The sequence below is a fragment of the Phyllopteryx taeniolatus genome, chromosome 21, assembly GCF_024500385.1.
Source record: "Phyllopteryx taeniolatus isolate TA_2022b chromosome 21, UOR_Ptae_1.2, whole genome shotgun sequence".
NCBI classification, from domain to species: Eukaryota; Metazoa; Chordata; class Actinopteri; order Syngnathiformes; family Syngnathidae; genus Phyllopteryx; species Phyllopteryx taeniolatus.
Genome location: NC_084522.1, coordinates 8,417,594 through 8,435,606, shown reverse-complemented (window position 1 = coordinate 8,435,606; position 18,013 = coordinate 8,417,594). Strand labels below are relative to the sequence as shown.

Genomic DNA, 18,013 nt, shown 5'->3' with positions numbered 1-18,013 from the left:
GATCTGGCCCCCGGGCCTTGAGTTTGACACCTGTGATATAGAGCCTTTCACTACGTAAAAAGTATTTAAAAAAAGAAGAAGAAAAGCAACCAATAAAATCCAAACAGGGAGCCAAAGAAAAGCAGCTTGAATAGCACAAAGTTTGGAGCCTCAAAAGAATCATTAAGTACCAGGTTGAATGGTTGTGGTCACCCACAGAAGGCTTCTACGTATCAAATAACTGATGCTGAGATCGACTCGTAAGTTTCTTTCACAGCAAATAACTGCGATTCAATATGAATTTAAAGATCATACTTTATAAGGCGTGTCATTTCCAACAAAAATGCATTATTGAGTTAGCATGATACAACTGAAGGGCCCATGGCAGTCATAACAGTCGATAACATTTTTTTAAATAGTACACAGCGAGTGACAGCTAAAAATACACCACCACATATCCTGCTGTTGCAAGTCCGCTTTGGAGGTTTAGCATAATTTCTGAAAAATAGTGTCTGACTCAGAGTGCCTTCTAGCAAATAGTATCGCATGAGAGACTTGGATGTGAGATGGCAACCACAAACGTGTTCAAACTTTGGCTCACGGTTGAAAAAAAAAAATAATAATGGCGCGAGTACATAGAAAGGACTAAAAATAAACAAGAATGGCTGATTGAAATGTCTGGCAATACACATGGCCAGATGTAGTATTAGGAACCGATCACTCAGATTTTGGAGTCCCTATGAGTCCAGGGTAAAAAAAAGATATACATCTATGTGAAAATATATTTGTCAACTCTCTAGCACATTTTGGCCAATCAGCAGCCTATAGAAGCTAAATGAAGTCATTACACGTCCTATCATTAATACATGAGATGATGTTGCACATTTCAAGCCAAAAAAAACTTGTTTTATTACCGGCCTACACATATTTGAAGCATTTTGGGTTAGGGACAAAAACCAAGCCTGTGGAGAAAGCAAAGCTAAAACCTAGATTGGTTACAGAAGTGGGATCCAGTGCAGTATAATCAGGCCCAAATTCACCTCTGTGTACATTTACATGACAACAATCAATTTCAAATGTAACATCATAAACTTGAAGAATTGTTAATGGGCTTTTTATGAGGCAACATACTGTAGAACAGTGACTGGAATGTCCTGCAGGGTTGTCATGGAGACCATCCCTTGTGTGCTGATATGGGTAATGGCCTCACACTACAGACTTAACCCCACAATCTCAGTTTTTAAAGACAAAAAAACGTGCCAGGTAGCTGAAAGGCAAAAACACGAAGAAAAAAAACAAGCTTGACGACAGAAGCGGCATCCATTGCAGTGTTGTCAGGCCCATGGTGACTTCTCACAACACAATGTGATACATTGCATATGTAATTTTAATAGATAACCAGGGTACGTTTACACCACAACAACCTTGTGAAAAATATAATTTTTTAAACTGTTGGATTTTACCCCCCCCCCCCCCCCAATCTCTGTTTTAAGGACAAAAACCTAGCGGGTGGACAAGGCCACAGTGCAACCCTAAACCCTAGCTTGGGAAGAGAAGCAGGATCCATCCATTTTCTACATTATTTGTCCTCATTAGGGTCACGGCTAAACTGTAGCCTATCACAGCTAACTTTAGAAGAGAGGTGGGGTACACCTTGGACTGGTAACCAGCCAACTGCAGAAGCGTGATCCAAATGCAGTATAATTGGATCCACAGTGACTTCTCACAGCATATTGGTGTATTACACACATGAATTATGTGGATTGATAATGCCATTTTGATTGAATCAGTGTATGATAACACAAAAAAACAGTTACTGTATTTACCTGTGTTTAACCGGTTGCCAGGACATTATAATTAACCCTGTTATATTTAAGAACGGTTAATGGACTGATTGCTTCAATCTCAGTCTAGACTCTGGGACATTTTCCCGCCTTCCAGATGGCGTCGACTGAATGCCGGAATGTCCTGCACTGGTGGTGTCACAAGACATCTGACGCGCTATTTACTAGCGTTTTGTCTGTGGCGACTTCTGAAATGTTTTTAGTTCACATGCCGCACTACAAAGCCCTTCCACTTAAAGGCACAGAGATGTCTAACAAACAGTTTATGAACATTTTATGCTTGTTCTGAGTTTACAACTTGTTTAATTTAATGATGGGGTGCGATAATGGTAAGGATAATGGTCTTTGTCCACAGAGTACACGCTGGAGCCATGTGAGGATCCCGGGATGCCGCGCTTTGGTCGGAGAAACGGTTACAGCTTTGGCATCGGCGACACACTGTCGTTCTCCTGCAATATGGGCTACCGCCTGGAGGGGGCGCCGGAGCTGATCTGCTTGGGGGGCGGCCGCAGGATGTGGAGCACGCCGCTGCCGAGATGCGTCGGTATGTGCACGGCCCTACATTTGACACCTTCCATCTGTTTAGATTGTCCCCGAGGTGGAATTTCTCTTGGCTATTCTGAAAAATACAGTACATATCTTGATTTTAAGGTTACAATTCAGTTTTTATAAGGTAAGCAAAGGCAAAAATGTAACACTTTTTTTTTTTAAACAGCCAGTAAAAAGTCAGTTCTCCATAATATAAAACATTTTGATGGTAAATTAATAAACAAACCTATATTTACTATAGCAAACGTCAATCAAGTAGCCCTTTAGCTTGGATGCTTGCTTTATGCGAACCCCCTCAGAAAATGGACCCAGAAACCATTTTGATTCCTGATCCGAAGTTTGGGAGAAGCTGCCTCTTTAGGCCTTTCTGATTTTGTTGCAGAAAACATTTGATGATAACTTGATGATGACTAACAATCATATTAGCGCACTCATTCCAAGCGAGCTGCGCAATTTTGTTCTTCGATAATTAGAATCCACTTAGCCATGGCTATGCTATTAAGCGTGATAACTACATTTGATGCACATTAGATTTAGTTTGAACTCTCGCTCTCTGCATTCGCACAAGGACTTTCCGTATTTTATTGAACTGATTCAGCTCTGCACGATTTTCTGCAACTGTGCGCTTACCAGTGCAAGTGCAGCGTTTAGTGGAAAATCGAAAGTTACAGCTTGGTGAGGTTTGTGCGAGGGGCGACAGACCGTTTCCAGGCACATTGCTTGGCCTTGGACAGCTCATGGAGCGAACCAAAACATGCAGCTTCAATAGGCTCCAACAAAAAGTAAGCTGCAGTTCATGGCGCGTTAGGGTTGGGACTTTTGACGTTTGGAGTGTTAACATCACCCGACATCTATTTTAATGAACTAAAAGAGTCTCCACGCAACAGATTTCTGGACGGAATCCAATGTGTGTCTTTTTGCACGCCTCCGCAGTAGTGGCGGAGCCTGTTTGCTTTTTTTGCCAAGATTCCGCGATCGCGTTCAACCTCGGGACCCAATCAACAGGATGTCTATTGGTAGGGATTACAGCATCAGAGCAAATACTGCAGATGTTGGCCATAGATCAGTGAAGATATGCTGGCAACGCACACACTTGGAAAGCTGTTTTGGAGATGAAGGTAACCGGGGAAGTAAAATTGAAATCACGGTCTTGCCTCGACAAGGGATCAGCACAATGGGAGCGTGTGTTTATGCATAACAGCCAGCTTTAACTTTGAAGCGTGAAAGAGAAATCAGATTACCGCATACTTATTACTGTATCGGCTCATTTATGCTCTGCGTTACATCCAGATACACACAGTATATGTCGGTCTCTTGACAGACAAAACGGTGCAGTACCGCCGGAAATTAAAAATGTGGAATCCCAATCCAAAACATTCTCAAGATTGTGGATACCAAATTAAAAAAAATGACAAAATGGCAGGACAATATTAAAATATCCATGAAACGACAAATACAAATAAAGAATTTCACAAAATGAAAGATGCAGTACCATACTAGAGAACAAAATCATGAAATGGAGGAGCGCAATAAATAAGTGTCTGACAAAAAAAATTCCAAAATGGCAGATACAGTATCAATGAGGAAATTCATGAAATAGGGGCTAGCAATAATAATTTTTTTTTTTTAAATCACAGAATAGAGCATACAGATGTAAATGGCAGATACCAATGAAAGACATCACACAATGGCAGAGACCATTGGGGGGAAAAACAACACAAAATTACTGATACTAATGAGAAAATTCAAAAATGTCTGATACCAATGAAAATCATTTTCAAAATCATGGATAATAATGAAAAAAGAAATCACAACATGTCAGAACAATATTATCAATGATAGCACTGAAATAATTAAAACAATGGCAGACGTATACCAATGCAAACTCATGAATGGTGGGAAAGTAAAAAAAAAAAAAAAAAAAAACATTTCTTGGAGAATATGATTGTAAACATTCACAAAATGGCAGATACCAATGAAAAACATCACAAAAAAACTGATGAATCGCAGATACCAATGAAAAAATTCACACTACAGTGGATAACAATGAAAAAAGTTTCACCAAGTATGAAAACGGTGTCGTTTTAGAATGGTTTGTGCTTTGCCGTGCCAGTTTGTCGCAATGGGTAATGCAAAGTGACGGCATTGCGTGGCAGTTTTCGTCCGGCATTCGCGTCGCTATATTTACTTCTTGTTGCATTGCTGCACGGTGGCGTAGTCAAATAATCACAACTCTGATGTAGCGTTGCTAATTTTCAGTTCTTTTTGTTGTTGTTTTCCCCAAGCATTTAGTAGAGTGGAATAGAAACAATTGAATCCATCTTTTTGGGGGGCATCTTAGATAAGAGAGCACTGCGGATTTGCCTTGGTAGTCTGTGTTTGTTGCTCCCAAGTAGGTCAAGCAGAGGGAAGTGGTGTGTTTTTAGACAGCATTAAAAGTTCCACTGGCTCCTTCTTTCCCCTATATTGTTCCCTGCAATTTTCCACACATTATCTTCCAATTGCATGGGAGGAGGGGGGCAAATGGGAAAGAAAAGGGGGGGCAAAGTGAGAGTGATTGAAGTAGGTGGGGATAAAAGAGCATTATTCATAAGGGGGTCGACCAGGAGGGAAGGAGCACGAGAGGTGGGGTGGAGGGGTAATTTTCTAAATGGAAAGCTCTCGCAATGTGATTTATTGACAATATGACTGCTGTAATACGACTATTACACCAGTAGCGACAAAGAGGCGGGGTTTTTGGTGGTGCATGTGAGTTGGGGTATTAACAGGACAGGCTGATACAGAGCAGAGAGTGGGTTGTGGGGGCGCGTGTTATCCCAGCAGAGTGGGAATCTGGAGGTAATTTACTCATTGGAATTGCACTGGTGTCTCATTTTCTCACAATGGAGGTAGATTGCTGATGGCACAGCACTTAAGCCCGGTTATTAAATTAGGCACACACAAATTCACATTAGGATCGTTCTGGGGGGAGGTGGTGGAGTGATCAACATATTCTTAGAAAAGGAATAGATTGAAAAAATATATAATGCAGTGTACCACCATTTGCAAATACACCAATTTTTCACCTGTTCTCTGTTTTTATGCTCAGGCCAAAGCAATAATAGTGTTTTAATGGGACCATCCATCCATCTATTCATTTTCTACCCCTTATCCGATGTCGGGTCTAGGGGGCAGTAGCTTTAGCAGGGACGCCCAGATTTCCCTCTCCCCAGCCACTTCCTCCAGCTCTTCCGGGGGGATCCCGAGGCGTCGAAAGACGTAGTATCTCCAGCGTGTCCTGGGTCTCCTCCCGGTGGGACCTGTCCGAAACACCTCACCAGGGAGGCGTCTGGGAGGCATCCGAATCAGATGCCTCATCTGGCTCTACTCTGAGATCCTCCCGGATGACCGAGCTTCTCACCCTATCTCTAAGGGAGAGCCCGGACACCCTGCGGCGGAAACTCATTTCGGCCGTTTGTATCCGGAATCTTGTTCTTTCAGTCACGACACACAGCTCGTGACCATATGTGAGGGTAGGAACGTAGATCGACCGGTAAATTGAGAGCTTCGCCTTTCGGCTTGGCTCCTTCTTTACCACAATGGACCGATATAAAGTCCGCATCACTGCAGACGCTGCACCGATCCGCCTGTTTTAATGGCACCATCTAGTGGCATTTCAGTGTCAAACAACGGTTGAAGTGAGTTGAGGAGCTACATTATGACAATAGAAGTCCTTTGCTGCTTTTTTGTGGAATCCTTCGGCAATTACAGTAGCTTTTGGGACGGTCGTCAATTACTTATCCCTATCTTCCGCAAATAGAGGGGCGGTTCACTTTACGGTATAACCATATTTAAAATAGAGAGGGATAAACATACTCACTGTACAAAAAAGCTCAGACAAAGTAAAACTACTCACCCTGTGTAATATGTCGCCTCCATAAATCATACATTAATCATTTTCTTTTAAGTACAATTTTAACATTCTTAACTGTCCTCCAAGTACATGGAATTAACCACTGTACTGGTACAACAAGACTGAAATTGCTGTAAATTTAACTTCTCACCCTATGTAATATGTCACCACCAGAAAACCTTGATGTATAAAATTATAAAGAAAAAAATAAGGTATTGTCAATTTGACACGCCACAGAGAAGTGTTGTTAACAACACTACCAAATATGGATGATTAAGAAAATCGTAACATAGATAAAACGATGTTTGAATATTGTGAAAAATTAAGCCATTGTCTCTGCTCTCAAACATCGTGGGTGTGTCTTCTGAATGTCAGAGTTAATCCTTTTAACTCTATTTTGTTTGACTTTTGAAACATTATTTTAAAACATTTGTGTTTTTTATTAGCCGAGTGTGGTTCCTCCGTCATGAACAACGAAGGCATCCTGCTCTCGCCCAACTACCCGATGAACTATGACAATAACCATGAGTGCATCTACAGCATCCAGGTAAATAGCGGCTAAGTCACAACTAGACCTCGGGTTTTGTGTTAATTAGCGTAAGTAGCTGCAAATGAAAAACCAACCATCCTGAAACCATTATTAACTGTTCAGGCAAGTTAGCATTGTGTATAAAGAGAAGCTAAAACCTCTTCAATGAAATACAACTAAAATTAACACACCTGACAGACACATAATAAGGAATTTTAATCAGCTATATAATTTATAAATCATTTGTGGTCGCATTGATCTAAGCGTTAGTAGGGTGCTGTTTTACGTAGAATATAATTAGAGCTATTCTGGTCGTGAGCATTAGCTGTTAACTCCTTCATCACAAATACTCCTAAAACAATTCCTGTCAATACAATTTTGAATTTGGATTCACAAGCTACATTTATTATACTGTATTCTCAAGACATCTACATACAGAGTCGACATCAGTTGTTGTTTTAAATGGAATATAGCCAGAAATATAAATATGACACAATGCAGTTATCAGCTTTATCTGCTAGTTGCTAAGAGAAGCTAGGAGGTGCTTCAAGGCAATTACTGTTATTCTTGAGAAATTATTGTCAATATTATTAATTATTATTTCATGAAACTTAAGCTTGTTCTATACATTATTGGTTCAAACCACATTACTCGCGAAAATATTTGTTCTTGTTGCTAGCAAGATGTTAGCGTTAGAAACTGTAAATATAAATGTTCACTTGTTTCACTTAGATTATAGTGAAATATATATGTTCTATGTTCATTTGTTTAATAACCTAAAATATGTACTTTATTTAAAAGAAAATAGTTTTGAGTGTAATAGCGCTGTAATTAAACATCATTAGATGGAATTCAGTCATGAGAGTTAGCTTCTAGCTGCTAGGAGGTGCTAGCTACCTTGACACATTTAATTCCAGAACAATTCCTACACACTCTTGAGTTGCTAGTAATGATGGCCACACTTATATTATGAAAACCTAAAAATTGCTGGCTCAGGCACTCATGGCAGCTTTGCTTGTAAAGCTGTAATAGCTTTGTTTTGTTGGTAGCAATCATTAGCTTTTGAAACGTGAATGTCTCATGGTATTTACAGTAAACAGTATTTTTATTTTTTTTCCTATTTTACCCCTTGTAAAATGTAAAATATGTACCTTTTGTAGTAAAATGATGATGTATGTTCCTAGTTTTAAGCTATAACCATGAATAGTTTAATGGAATTCAGTCATACAAATTTGCTGCTAGCCGCTAGGAGTCATTAGCTGTTTCGACGTAATAAAACCTAGGATGAATTCCTGCACTGTTTTGAGCATTCAGCTAATAATAGCGCCTGTAAACCCACTATATTATGAAAATATACATATTCTTGGTTCAGTCACTCAACACAACTTTACATGCATAACTATAATCATTTTGGTCTGGTTGCTTGCAAGTTGGTAGCTTTAGAAACAGGACTGTTAACTGGTATTCCAGTAAGAGAAGGATTGTGGTATTTGTAATTTTTAAGGAGGAATTGAGAATATTTTTTTGTAATTTCCTTTGTATAATGGTTTAATATATGCACTTTTTTGTTTACCAAGAATCTGTGTTCTTGTTGGTATCAAGTGGTTAACTGAAAGGGGCGGGGGGGGTGAACATAGATTGGAAAGTTAAACTCTTTCCATGTTGCTAAACAGGTTCAGGCCGGGAAAGGCATCAACATATCGGCCCGAACGTTCCACCTGGCCCATGGGGACATACTCAAGGTATGGACTTCATCAGAGGCACGTTAAGAAAAAAATAAATCACAAGTCCTAACCTTGTCGTCTGTGCTTTTGTCTAAAATTAGATTCACGACGGCAAAGACAACACAGCCCACGTCTTGGGAGCGTTCACAGGCACGTCCATGCTGGGCCTGACGCTCATCTCCACCTCCAACCACCTGTGGCTGGAGTTTTACAGTGACCCAGAAGCTACGGGGGAAGGATTCAAACTGGTCTACTCCAGTGAGTTCACGCCAATTTCTTTTAATATGCGTTGGTACTCAGTGCGTGTCTCGGGGCAATCACGTACGACGGTTTAGCTGGGCTGTGTGGCCTCATAAATTGCTATACGGGCATGAACCACGTTCCGAAGATGGTTGGTGGCAGGGGTATTCGAGGTGAAGAATGGTAGAAAGTAGAGTCGTTACTTTTAAGGACTGAAGGACATATATTTTACTTTCCAAAAGACTCAGTGGAAAGGATGTCTCATAGGTGTATCACGCCTTTCTTCGGGGTTCTGATTGGCTGATGATATGGCTTATAGGATTTATTTTGTTACCTATTGCCTGAATGTGGTTCATTATGGGTTTTAAATAGTTTTTTAAAAAGTTTTTTAAATGAGTGAAACAACAATGTATTGTATCACAATACAATATCCATTAGGGGTATGACGGTATATGTATTTGAACTGGGATTTTCCAGTATGGAACATTTGATACAGTACAGAGGCGTGCCAAGTTCCCACACGTAATATTCGGTGAGAGGCAGGAGCCATACGAAGCGCCGTAAACAAATACAGCGTAGTATATCATTAAATGGCTGATCATGATACTGAAACTTAATGTGTAATAGGAAAAATATTGGGATATCATACCATGGGTTACCCTGTCATTCACCCTTGCATTCTGCAATAGTGATGCTTTTCCAGGCTTTTTATTGAATTCTTTTTTTCTGTTATTGTTTTGTTTTTGGTCGGGTTACTTCGTTCAGTCTCCTATTTGGCAGGTAAAATGAATGCTCTATAGCAGAGGTGTCAAACTAATTTTCGTTGCTGCCAATTTGTAGTTATAGTTTCATTCAGAGGACCGTGATGGCTTTGAAAACCATATAAAAAATATACAATCACCTCAACATATTACATACAGTATACAGTGGAACTCCGCTATTTGTGGGGATAGTGACCAAGCCTGACCGCAAATAATTAATGCAAAATAATTGATGCTCCTTATAATTGCCATTTTAAAAAGCTGACAGGTTCCCCCCAAAAAATCTGTAGATGAGTTTAATTTGTGATTGCCGAACCGCGAATTTGTTTAGGGGGGGGGAAGGGATTTCGTGAAAATTATTATTATTATTTTTTTTAAATGGTTATAGTAAACAAAACTGCAATTTTTTGCCAAAATGAAAATAAGTCTTTTTAGTAAGTCATAAAATAGACACACTTTATTTGCTTTAGTGGGCCACACAAACTGATTCGGCTGGCCAGTTCTGGTCCCCGGGCCTTGACTTTGATACCTGTGTATTATAGGGATTAGGTCTAGAAAATGACTTGAATGTGAAATTTTGTTCAGTAAAGCACCGGCGCCATATTGTGGCATCTTGTAGGCAACGAACTATGTTGAAATGAGGAGAGGGGCTTCAATTACAATGGAAAAGTAGTGCTTTGCCGCCATCTTGTGGCATCTATTGGCGATTAGGAATCTTTTTAGTCCCGATTCACCATGAATAGTGGAGGCTTACTGTAATCATATTGCTCTCAAATTTCAGCCACTCTAATGCTGTTTTTTTTTTTGTCCATTCCTCATCTCTGTTGCAGGTTTTGAGTTGTCTCACTGCGAGGACCCTGGCGTGCCGCAATTTGGCTTTAAGCTCAACGACCAAGGACATTTCTCTGGCAGCAGCATTACGTACCGATGCGAGCCCGGCTACACCCTACATGGGGCCACCATGCTCAAGTGCATGACGGGCGAGAGGAGAGCCTGGGATAACCCCCTTCCTTCCTGTATCGGTATGTTGCCATGGCAGCTTATTGACACAACTCTTTATATCCGGTACCAATGGATGCATGGTAGGTTGATTGAAAACTAAACTGCACGTCGGTGTGAATCTGAGTGCAAGTGGTTGTTTGTTTATATGTGCCCTGCGATTGGCCAGCGACCAGTTCAGGGTGTATCCCGCCTCTCGCCCGCAGATAGCTGGGATAGGCTCCAGCAAGCTGTACAGAAAATGGATGGATGGATGGATGTTAATATCAAACAGCTATTATATTGCTTTTTGGTACTTTGGTATCGATACTGTATCATAATGGAAAATGATCAATATAGTTTTGTAAAAGAAAATGATACATCACAATACCGAAATGTTATCATTGCTTAAATTCAAACCAATGGGGACGTGGGGAGTCAGTATGTAATGGTAATTGGTAGGTGCTGCTGTTTTGGTCAGCAGCACACCATTGAGTGAGTATAATGTTTCTATTTTTAATATAATATAATATGATATAGGCAATTTATACATGAAACTAGCCAGTCTGATATATGCAGTGTAAATCCACTTACTGGTATCATGTGGCTCCTCTGCAAACATGTTCAGTCATCCGTGTTTTGGGTTGTGGGTTCACGTCTCCGGGTTAAACCACAGCAAATGGCAACAAAAATCAGGGTGACAGCTTCGATAGGTGCAAATGCCTCGGAAACAGATGGCCGGAAGAAGCAGAACAGCAAATGTAAAAGTTTAAAGAACATTTTCTCTTCCTTCATCCGTCGGGCCCCGATGCTCTTGATTTGAAATTCAGCTTAATAAGCCTCCTCCCTTCTCACTATCAATAATTGAATGCTCATAAAACCGAGAGTCGATATTCTGTGACTTTATTTTTTAGCAGTCGCATACTATGACTGCAGCTAAACCTCCCTGTGTTAATGTTATATTGCGTCTTTTTTATTATTACCCCTTTCTGTCTTTAACACCCCTCAAACCTTCGATTCTGTACTTTCTATCACGTTTTTTAAAAGCCGGTGGTGGACTCTGAAAATTGTTCCTCATATCCAAGCTAATATATTCCAGTGAGGAAGGGATGCCGCTGGGAAAAAGAAACACGCAGGCAACAGAGAAGAAGCGGAGATGGGATGGAGATTGTGGAAATATATAACTGAGAAAGAGACAAAGATTGAGCAGGCGATTTATATTTTGTCATGAAATGGGTGGTGGTTTCCTCCAGGAGGAAAGTGGGCTCATTAGTATTTTCCTTACTCTGAAAATGAAAAAAGTCTGTAAATTGTTAGGATCCCCCTCATATTTTGCCTTATTTGTTTAGTGGAGATGACAATGTTCTAGTATTTTGTACTAAAAGAAAAACATTGAACTTGAAAACAGTAACAAAATCTTGAATGACTCGAAAAGAAAAATATATGTAAATAATTGTTCCCGATGCTTAGAATGATCGAAAATAGTGAAGTTATTAATACATAAATTCCAGATACCGCTATCTGTCGTTTTGACTCTTCAAAATTATGTTCCAGATATCTTGAATGAAAATTTAAACTATGCATTCAAAATGTTATTACGGCTAGTCGGAAAGATGTTGTTGATATCTGCAATGTTATTTCCGGATAGTCAAATTTAGCTTTTAAACGTTAAGTTCCCTTGCCGTAGCGCACAACGCCTGCAGCGCTCACGGGTCATTTCGAGCAAGTGGAAGTTTAGCGTGTAACTTTTTAGAGTGCAAGATTTGGGGATAAAAGGGGAAAAAGGAAACACCGTTCGATGTCCATTATATTTGTATTACCACTATTTGTAGAAAAAAAGCATTTTAAAAATTCAATGCCTCCTCTCTAATCGACGCATTAGCTCCCAAGTAGGCCAATATTTAAAGACATTTTTGTTTGTGTTAGCCGAATGCGGTGGACGTTTTAAGGGTGAGTCTACGGGAAGGATTCTTTCTCCTGGATACCCGTTTCCCTATGACAACAACCTGAGGTGCACCTGGACCATTGAGGTGGACTCTGGAAACATTGTTAGGTAACAAAGGACCGTGACGGACAACTCTCTCCCACAGAATGCCGTTTTTTAAATCCCTTGTACTTTTCTTTTTCTTCTGTTTTTCTGTAGCCTTCAGTTCCTGGCGTTTGACACTGAGGCCAGCCATGACATGCTGCGGGTTTGGGACGGACCGGCCGCCAATGAAATGTCTCTGGCAGAACTCAGCGGGTCACTACTGCCTGAAGGCATCCACTCCACCCTCAACATCGTCACTGTTCAGTTCGAGACAGACTTTTACATCAGCAAGTCCGGATTCGCCATCCAGTTTTCCAGTGAGTAATTCCCGTCTCCTTTAAGTATAACCAATAGGGAGCATATTTTTGTCAGATTTAAACAAGGTTCAGATATTTTACTGATGTGCCCATCCCTGTGCAGGCTCGGTAGCAACTGCTTGCAGGGACCCAGGGGTGCCTATGAACGGCACCCGCAGCGGCGACGGCCGGGAGCCGGGGGATTCGGTGTCCTTTCAGTGCGACCCGGGATATGAGCTCCAGGGGGACGACAAAATCACCTGCATACAAGTCGACAACAGATACTACTGGCAGCCCAGCCCACCAGTCTGCATCGGTGAGAAGTCCTACCTTCAAACTTGAGATATCAAGGAAAACGATGATTGATTATCTGTGTTTTAGCTCCCTGCGGAGGAAACCTGACCGGCTCCAGCGGCTTCATCCTGTCCCCCAACTTTCCACATCCCTACCCGCACTCAAAGGAATGCGACTGGCTCATAGCCGTCAATCCCGATTATGTCCTGTCGCTCGCTTTCATCAGGTACCAGTTTTTCTTGACAAGTTCACCCATCTTTTGTTTTATTGCTGTAGTTTATGGGTATCCTTTGGAGAGTGCAAATACAGCAAAAGTGCACATTTTTCCAAAGTTTAAAGAGCACCAAAGTCGTTGAAATTCATACCCAAGCTACAATAATTCCCTAACCTTAACTTGCCTCTCCTAAATCCCTACCTGGCCAGTTTCAACATTGAGCCAAACTACGACTTCCTGTACATCTACGACGGTCCCGACAGCAACAGCCCTTTGATCGGCAGTTTCCAAGACAGCAAACTGCCGGAGAGGATTGAGAGCAGCTCCAATACAATGCACTTGGCCTTCCGCAGCGATGGATCCGTGTCCTATGCCGGCTTTCACCTGGAATACAAAGGTACAGTAAAGGCCATCTCCTAATCATACTGGACTGTTAGCAGGATGTCTTGTAGCAAAGATTAATTCGTCATCTTGCTTCCTCTCCGTCCAGCCAAGTTGAGGGAGTCCTGCTTTGACCCGGGAGTGGTGCTGAATGGGACCAGACTGGGATCAGACTATAAGCTGGGCTCGACTGTAACCTTCTACTGCGAGGCTGGATATGTTCTGCAGGTACATGCTTGGATGGACTGATGAATGAATGGCAAAACGGATGGATGAATACATGGATTGATGGTCGGTTGGGTTAAATCGGTTGTAAAACATTCTTAGTTGATTGTTTGGAAGGGTTCATAATCAATAGGTTATTCATTGATGTCAGTTTTTTTACTTTGTTATCAGGGTTACTCTACTCTAACCTGCAGCATGGGAGATGATGGCAGACCCGGATGGAACAGGGCATTGCCGAGTTGTCAGGGTATGATAACACCCACTGAAAAAGAGATTCCGCCGCTCAACTTAATTGACTTCTTCTGTAAACTCGTATATCTTCTGTTTTCAGCTCCCTGCGGAAGTCGATCCACAGGATCGGAGGGAACCGTTTTGTCGCCAAACTTCCCTCGAAACTACACAACTGGACAAACCTGCGTCTACTCCATAGCTGTTCCACGAGAGTTTGGTGAGCATCTGAAAAGATTTTGAATTATAGTTCGGATATCTTAAGGATATCTTAAAATACAATATGAATTGGCTATCTGCCACTGCGATGCCAGTGAAAGCGGAAAGATTGGATCTACCCAGTCAATGTGAACATATAGTGCAATATAGGCCATTAAATATGCTCATAAGAGGAGTGTATCTTAAACTTTTTTGGGTGGAAAAAAGCATTTAACATGCATAAAAATATGGACACCACTGACTCTCCAAATATCCAAAGACAATAGGTTCTCCAACTGTTCCCTACAGTGTACGAAAAAGTCTCTGAACTTTAATGTTTTTAGTCACACAATTCGGAATTGGAGCTAAAATTCCAAGAAAAGGGTCCAAATATTGAAAAAGAGTCCAAATTCCAGTTGAAAGAAGCTGAACTCTCTGCTCCCTGCCTCACAGTTGATATTTTATTTGTTTATTGACTTTTCTTTGTGGTGGCACAGTGGTTAGAGCGTCAGCCTCACGATTCTGAGGACTGGGGTTCAATCCCCGGCCCCGCCTGTGTGGAGTTTGCATGTTCTCCCCGTGCCTGCGTGGGTTTTCTCCGGGCACTCCGGTTTCCTCCCACATCCCAAAAACATGCGTGGTAGGTTGATTGAAGACTCTAAATTGCCCGTAGGTGTAAATGTGAGTGCGAATGGTTGTTTGTTTGTTTATGTGTGCCTTGCGATTGGCTGGCAACCACTTCAGAGTGTACCCCGCCTCCTGCCTGATGATAGCTGGGATGGGCTCCAGCACTCCCGCAACCCTTGTGAGGAGAAGCGGCTCAGAAAATGGATGGATGGATGGAGTGCTGTGTGTACATTAATGAGGAAACAAAATGAACTTAAATGATTTTAGAAAGTGGCTGCAATATAACAAAGAGTGAAACATTTAAGGGGGTCTCAATACTTTCCGTACCCACTGTAAGCACAAAATAAAAATTGGACACAATTACATCTAGCTTCAGTTGTTTTAATGAAAACCTAGTTTGTCCGATATGTCCGATAGCGAGACAAAGGTTACTGATTAATCGTGTGATCAGAATTTTTCTTGCCTCTTTTAAACCTGATTTTAATGAGATCATTTCAGACTCCCCCAAATCAGACCTCTGAATGTTTTAACCTTCATGTATAAAAGCCGTGGGGATATAATAGCTGATCAAAAGATGCTGGCTGGCCAGTCATTTCACTCCAGGTCAGGGTTAATCAGTGAACTGGTGCTGAAAGATAAGATCTCTTTGATCTGGTCAGCTTTTGTTATATAACACGACTGACTCTGAGAGTAGCAATACTTTCTTCCATTTTGGATCCTTCATTAGGGCCATGCATAGACCATTAAGTTTTTTAACTAATTGGGCCAACATCTTCCACTTGTTTTATCCCTTCCTGCCAACTTATTGGATATACCCCACATCAACATACAGAATCATAATTGAGGCTGAATGTGTACGTGAGCTTCATTCATGACAGGACAATACTGTACAGTACAGGTACTGTTGGTTAGACACTACAAAGTACAACTGACATCAAACCCGGAAGTTCTTTTTCAGTTATAAATAGAGATATCATGGAGTAACAGCACCCTCCACAGTTACATCTGGTCAAACTTCAAAATTTGATTTACTTTCATGACAAATTTTCTCCATTGAAAACAATTGTAATTGGAATTAAAGCTGCAAGCACCAAAGATTGGACCCATTTTGATGGTGGATTCTCGAAAAAAACTTATTCACTGCTTTTGTGCTCTAGCCGAAGCCATGTCTAATTTAAAAATATTTATTTGGTGCCATCTTGTGGCCAAGGAACTATGTTGAAGTGAGGGGAACGGCTTCGTTTAGTCAGGTTGTAATAGAAAAAAGTGCTCTGCTGACATCTTGTGGCATCTATAGGTAGTTAAAAATCTCTTTAGTCAAGCGTCAATTTCTCACATATTTCCGGTATTCGCCACAGGGCATGGTCCCTATCCCCAGCAAATAGTGGGGGTTCAATGTAATGAACTGTGACTATATAACGGATTACTGCACAACTTTCAGTGTGTACGAACTTTAAGATGCCTTTGCATATATCACAATGACTAGCAATATGTTGTTTGACAGCATATTAGCTAACCGGCTCTGACTTGAAGTCAGTAATTATTTGAGACTGGGTCCAATTGTGCCCGCCGGCGCTGTGTATAAATAGCAGCTCTTCTCGAGACCATCAATGGTCGCGCGTCTCATTCCATTTAGCGAGCAGCGTTCGTCGCGTCGCCTCCGTGAAGACGCTTTTAACGGAGAGGAGCTAGCATTTGCTCGGCCTCCATATTCAAGGCTGATCTTCCCCAATGCTTGCTTGTTTTTGTTGTTGCTGTTGTCGCACAAAATAGATAAATAAATAAATAAATAAAAACTGCAATTTGTGCGCGGCACGGTGGCCGACTGGTTAGAGCGTCAGCCTCACAGTTCTGAGGAGCCGGGATCAATCCCCGTCCCCGCCTGTGTGGAGTTTGCATGTTCTCCCCGTGCCTGCGTGGGTTTTCTCCGGGCACTCCGGTTTCCTCCCACATCCCAAAAACATGCATTCATTGGAGACTCTAAATTGCCCGTAGGTGTGACTGTGAGTGCGAATGGTTGTTTGTTTCTATGTGCCCTGCGATTGGCTGGCAACCAGTTCAGGGGTTTACCCCGCCTCCTGCCCGATGACAGCTGGGATTGGCTCCAGCACGCCCGCGACCCTAGTGAGGAGAAGCGGCTCAGAAAATGGATGGATGCAATTTGTGCTGTAGAAGGTTACTTCTTGAAATTATGAAAATGAATCGAAACGTTTGTAGAGGTCTCATCCCTCATACATATAGCCTTGGTCAGTCAGCCTTCACTAGTTTCCTTTTTCTTTTTTCTTTTTTTTGAGACACTGAAAAGATTTCCGGTAATTTTCCATCTTGTGTATAAACAAGGCTTGCAACTAAGAAGTTAATAATTTGGGATGTGAAGAATCCTAACAAAGTCAAAATCCCCAGCTACCAATCGTTGCTATTTGCAAGCAGTGTCTTTTTATCCGATGACTCCGGTTTTTCAAAGCTAACTTGGTGCTATAGAACTCTGTCAAATTGAGGCGAGAAGCTTCGTTTAAGCAGGCCATAGCCCTGTCTAATAGAAAGAAAATGCTTTGCCGCAATCTTGTGGCATCTATGTGCAATTATTAACCTTTAGGGGGTAGCGTCAATTACAGCAGGGTTCGGTCCCTATCCCCTGAGAATAGCGTCATTCACAAATTTGCCTATTAATTTTTTTCCCCTTTTGGAACCCATCCATAACTATTTCCATAAAAACTCAACTATTTACGTGTTTTTTGCTCTTTCTGGAACACCCTAAGAAGGAAACACTGTTGACGAACTTTAATATGTGCATCCCACAAAACTCAGTGCAGCTCTTCTTACCTTTTGGTTTTTACATAATACTTCTGGGGCGTGGCACCCAAGGGAGATGTGGGTTTTTTGGAATGATTGTGTTTCAGACAATGTAGGCTGTCTTGAAAGTGGCTCTGGAGTTTCGCCCAGGTTAGCTGATTATGCCACGGGCAGGGAAACTTGATGTGTGCGGCAGTAATATGTAATTTAACCAAATTAAACTGTCACAATT

At 41.4% G+C, this 18,013-nt stretch overlaps 1 protein-coding gene across 6 annotated transcripts in view; it reads left to right on the top strand.

The window, feature by feature from the left end:
• Positions 1-18,013, top strand: part of csmd3b (CUB and Sushi multiple domains 3b) — a 386,559-nt gene that overhangs the window by 299,848 nt on the left and 68,698 nt on the right. For all 6 annotated transcript variants that reach the window (XM_061760284.1, XM_061760282.1, XM_061760283.1 and 3 more), the window contains 13 exons: positions 2,179-2,367; positions 6,711-6,811; positions 8,467-8,535; positions 8,619-8,775; positions 10,349-10,540; positions 12,423-12,549; positions 12,640-12,842; positions 12,946-13,137; positions 13,203-13,341; positions 13,539-13,726; positions 13,820-13,938; positions 14,107-14,182; positions 14,267-14,383. In XM_061760284.1, the coding sequence (XP_061616268.1) occupies positions 2,179-2,367; positions 6,711-6,811; positions 8,467-8,535; positions 8,619-8,775; positions 10,349-10,540; positions 12,423-12,549; positions 12,640-12,842; positions 12,946-13,137; positions 13,203-13,341; positions 13,539-13,726; positions 13,820-13,938; positions 14,107-14,182; positions 14,267-14,383 (1,869 nt within the window). The remainder of the gene's footprint in view (positions 1-2,178; positions 2,368-6,710; positions 6,812-8,466; positions 8,536-8,618; positions 8,776-10,348; positions 10,541-12,422; positions 12,550-12,639; positions 12,843-12,945; positions 13,138-13,202; positions 13,342-13,538; positions 13,727-13,819; positions 13,939-14,106; positions 14,183-14,266; positions 14,384-18,013) is intronic.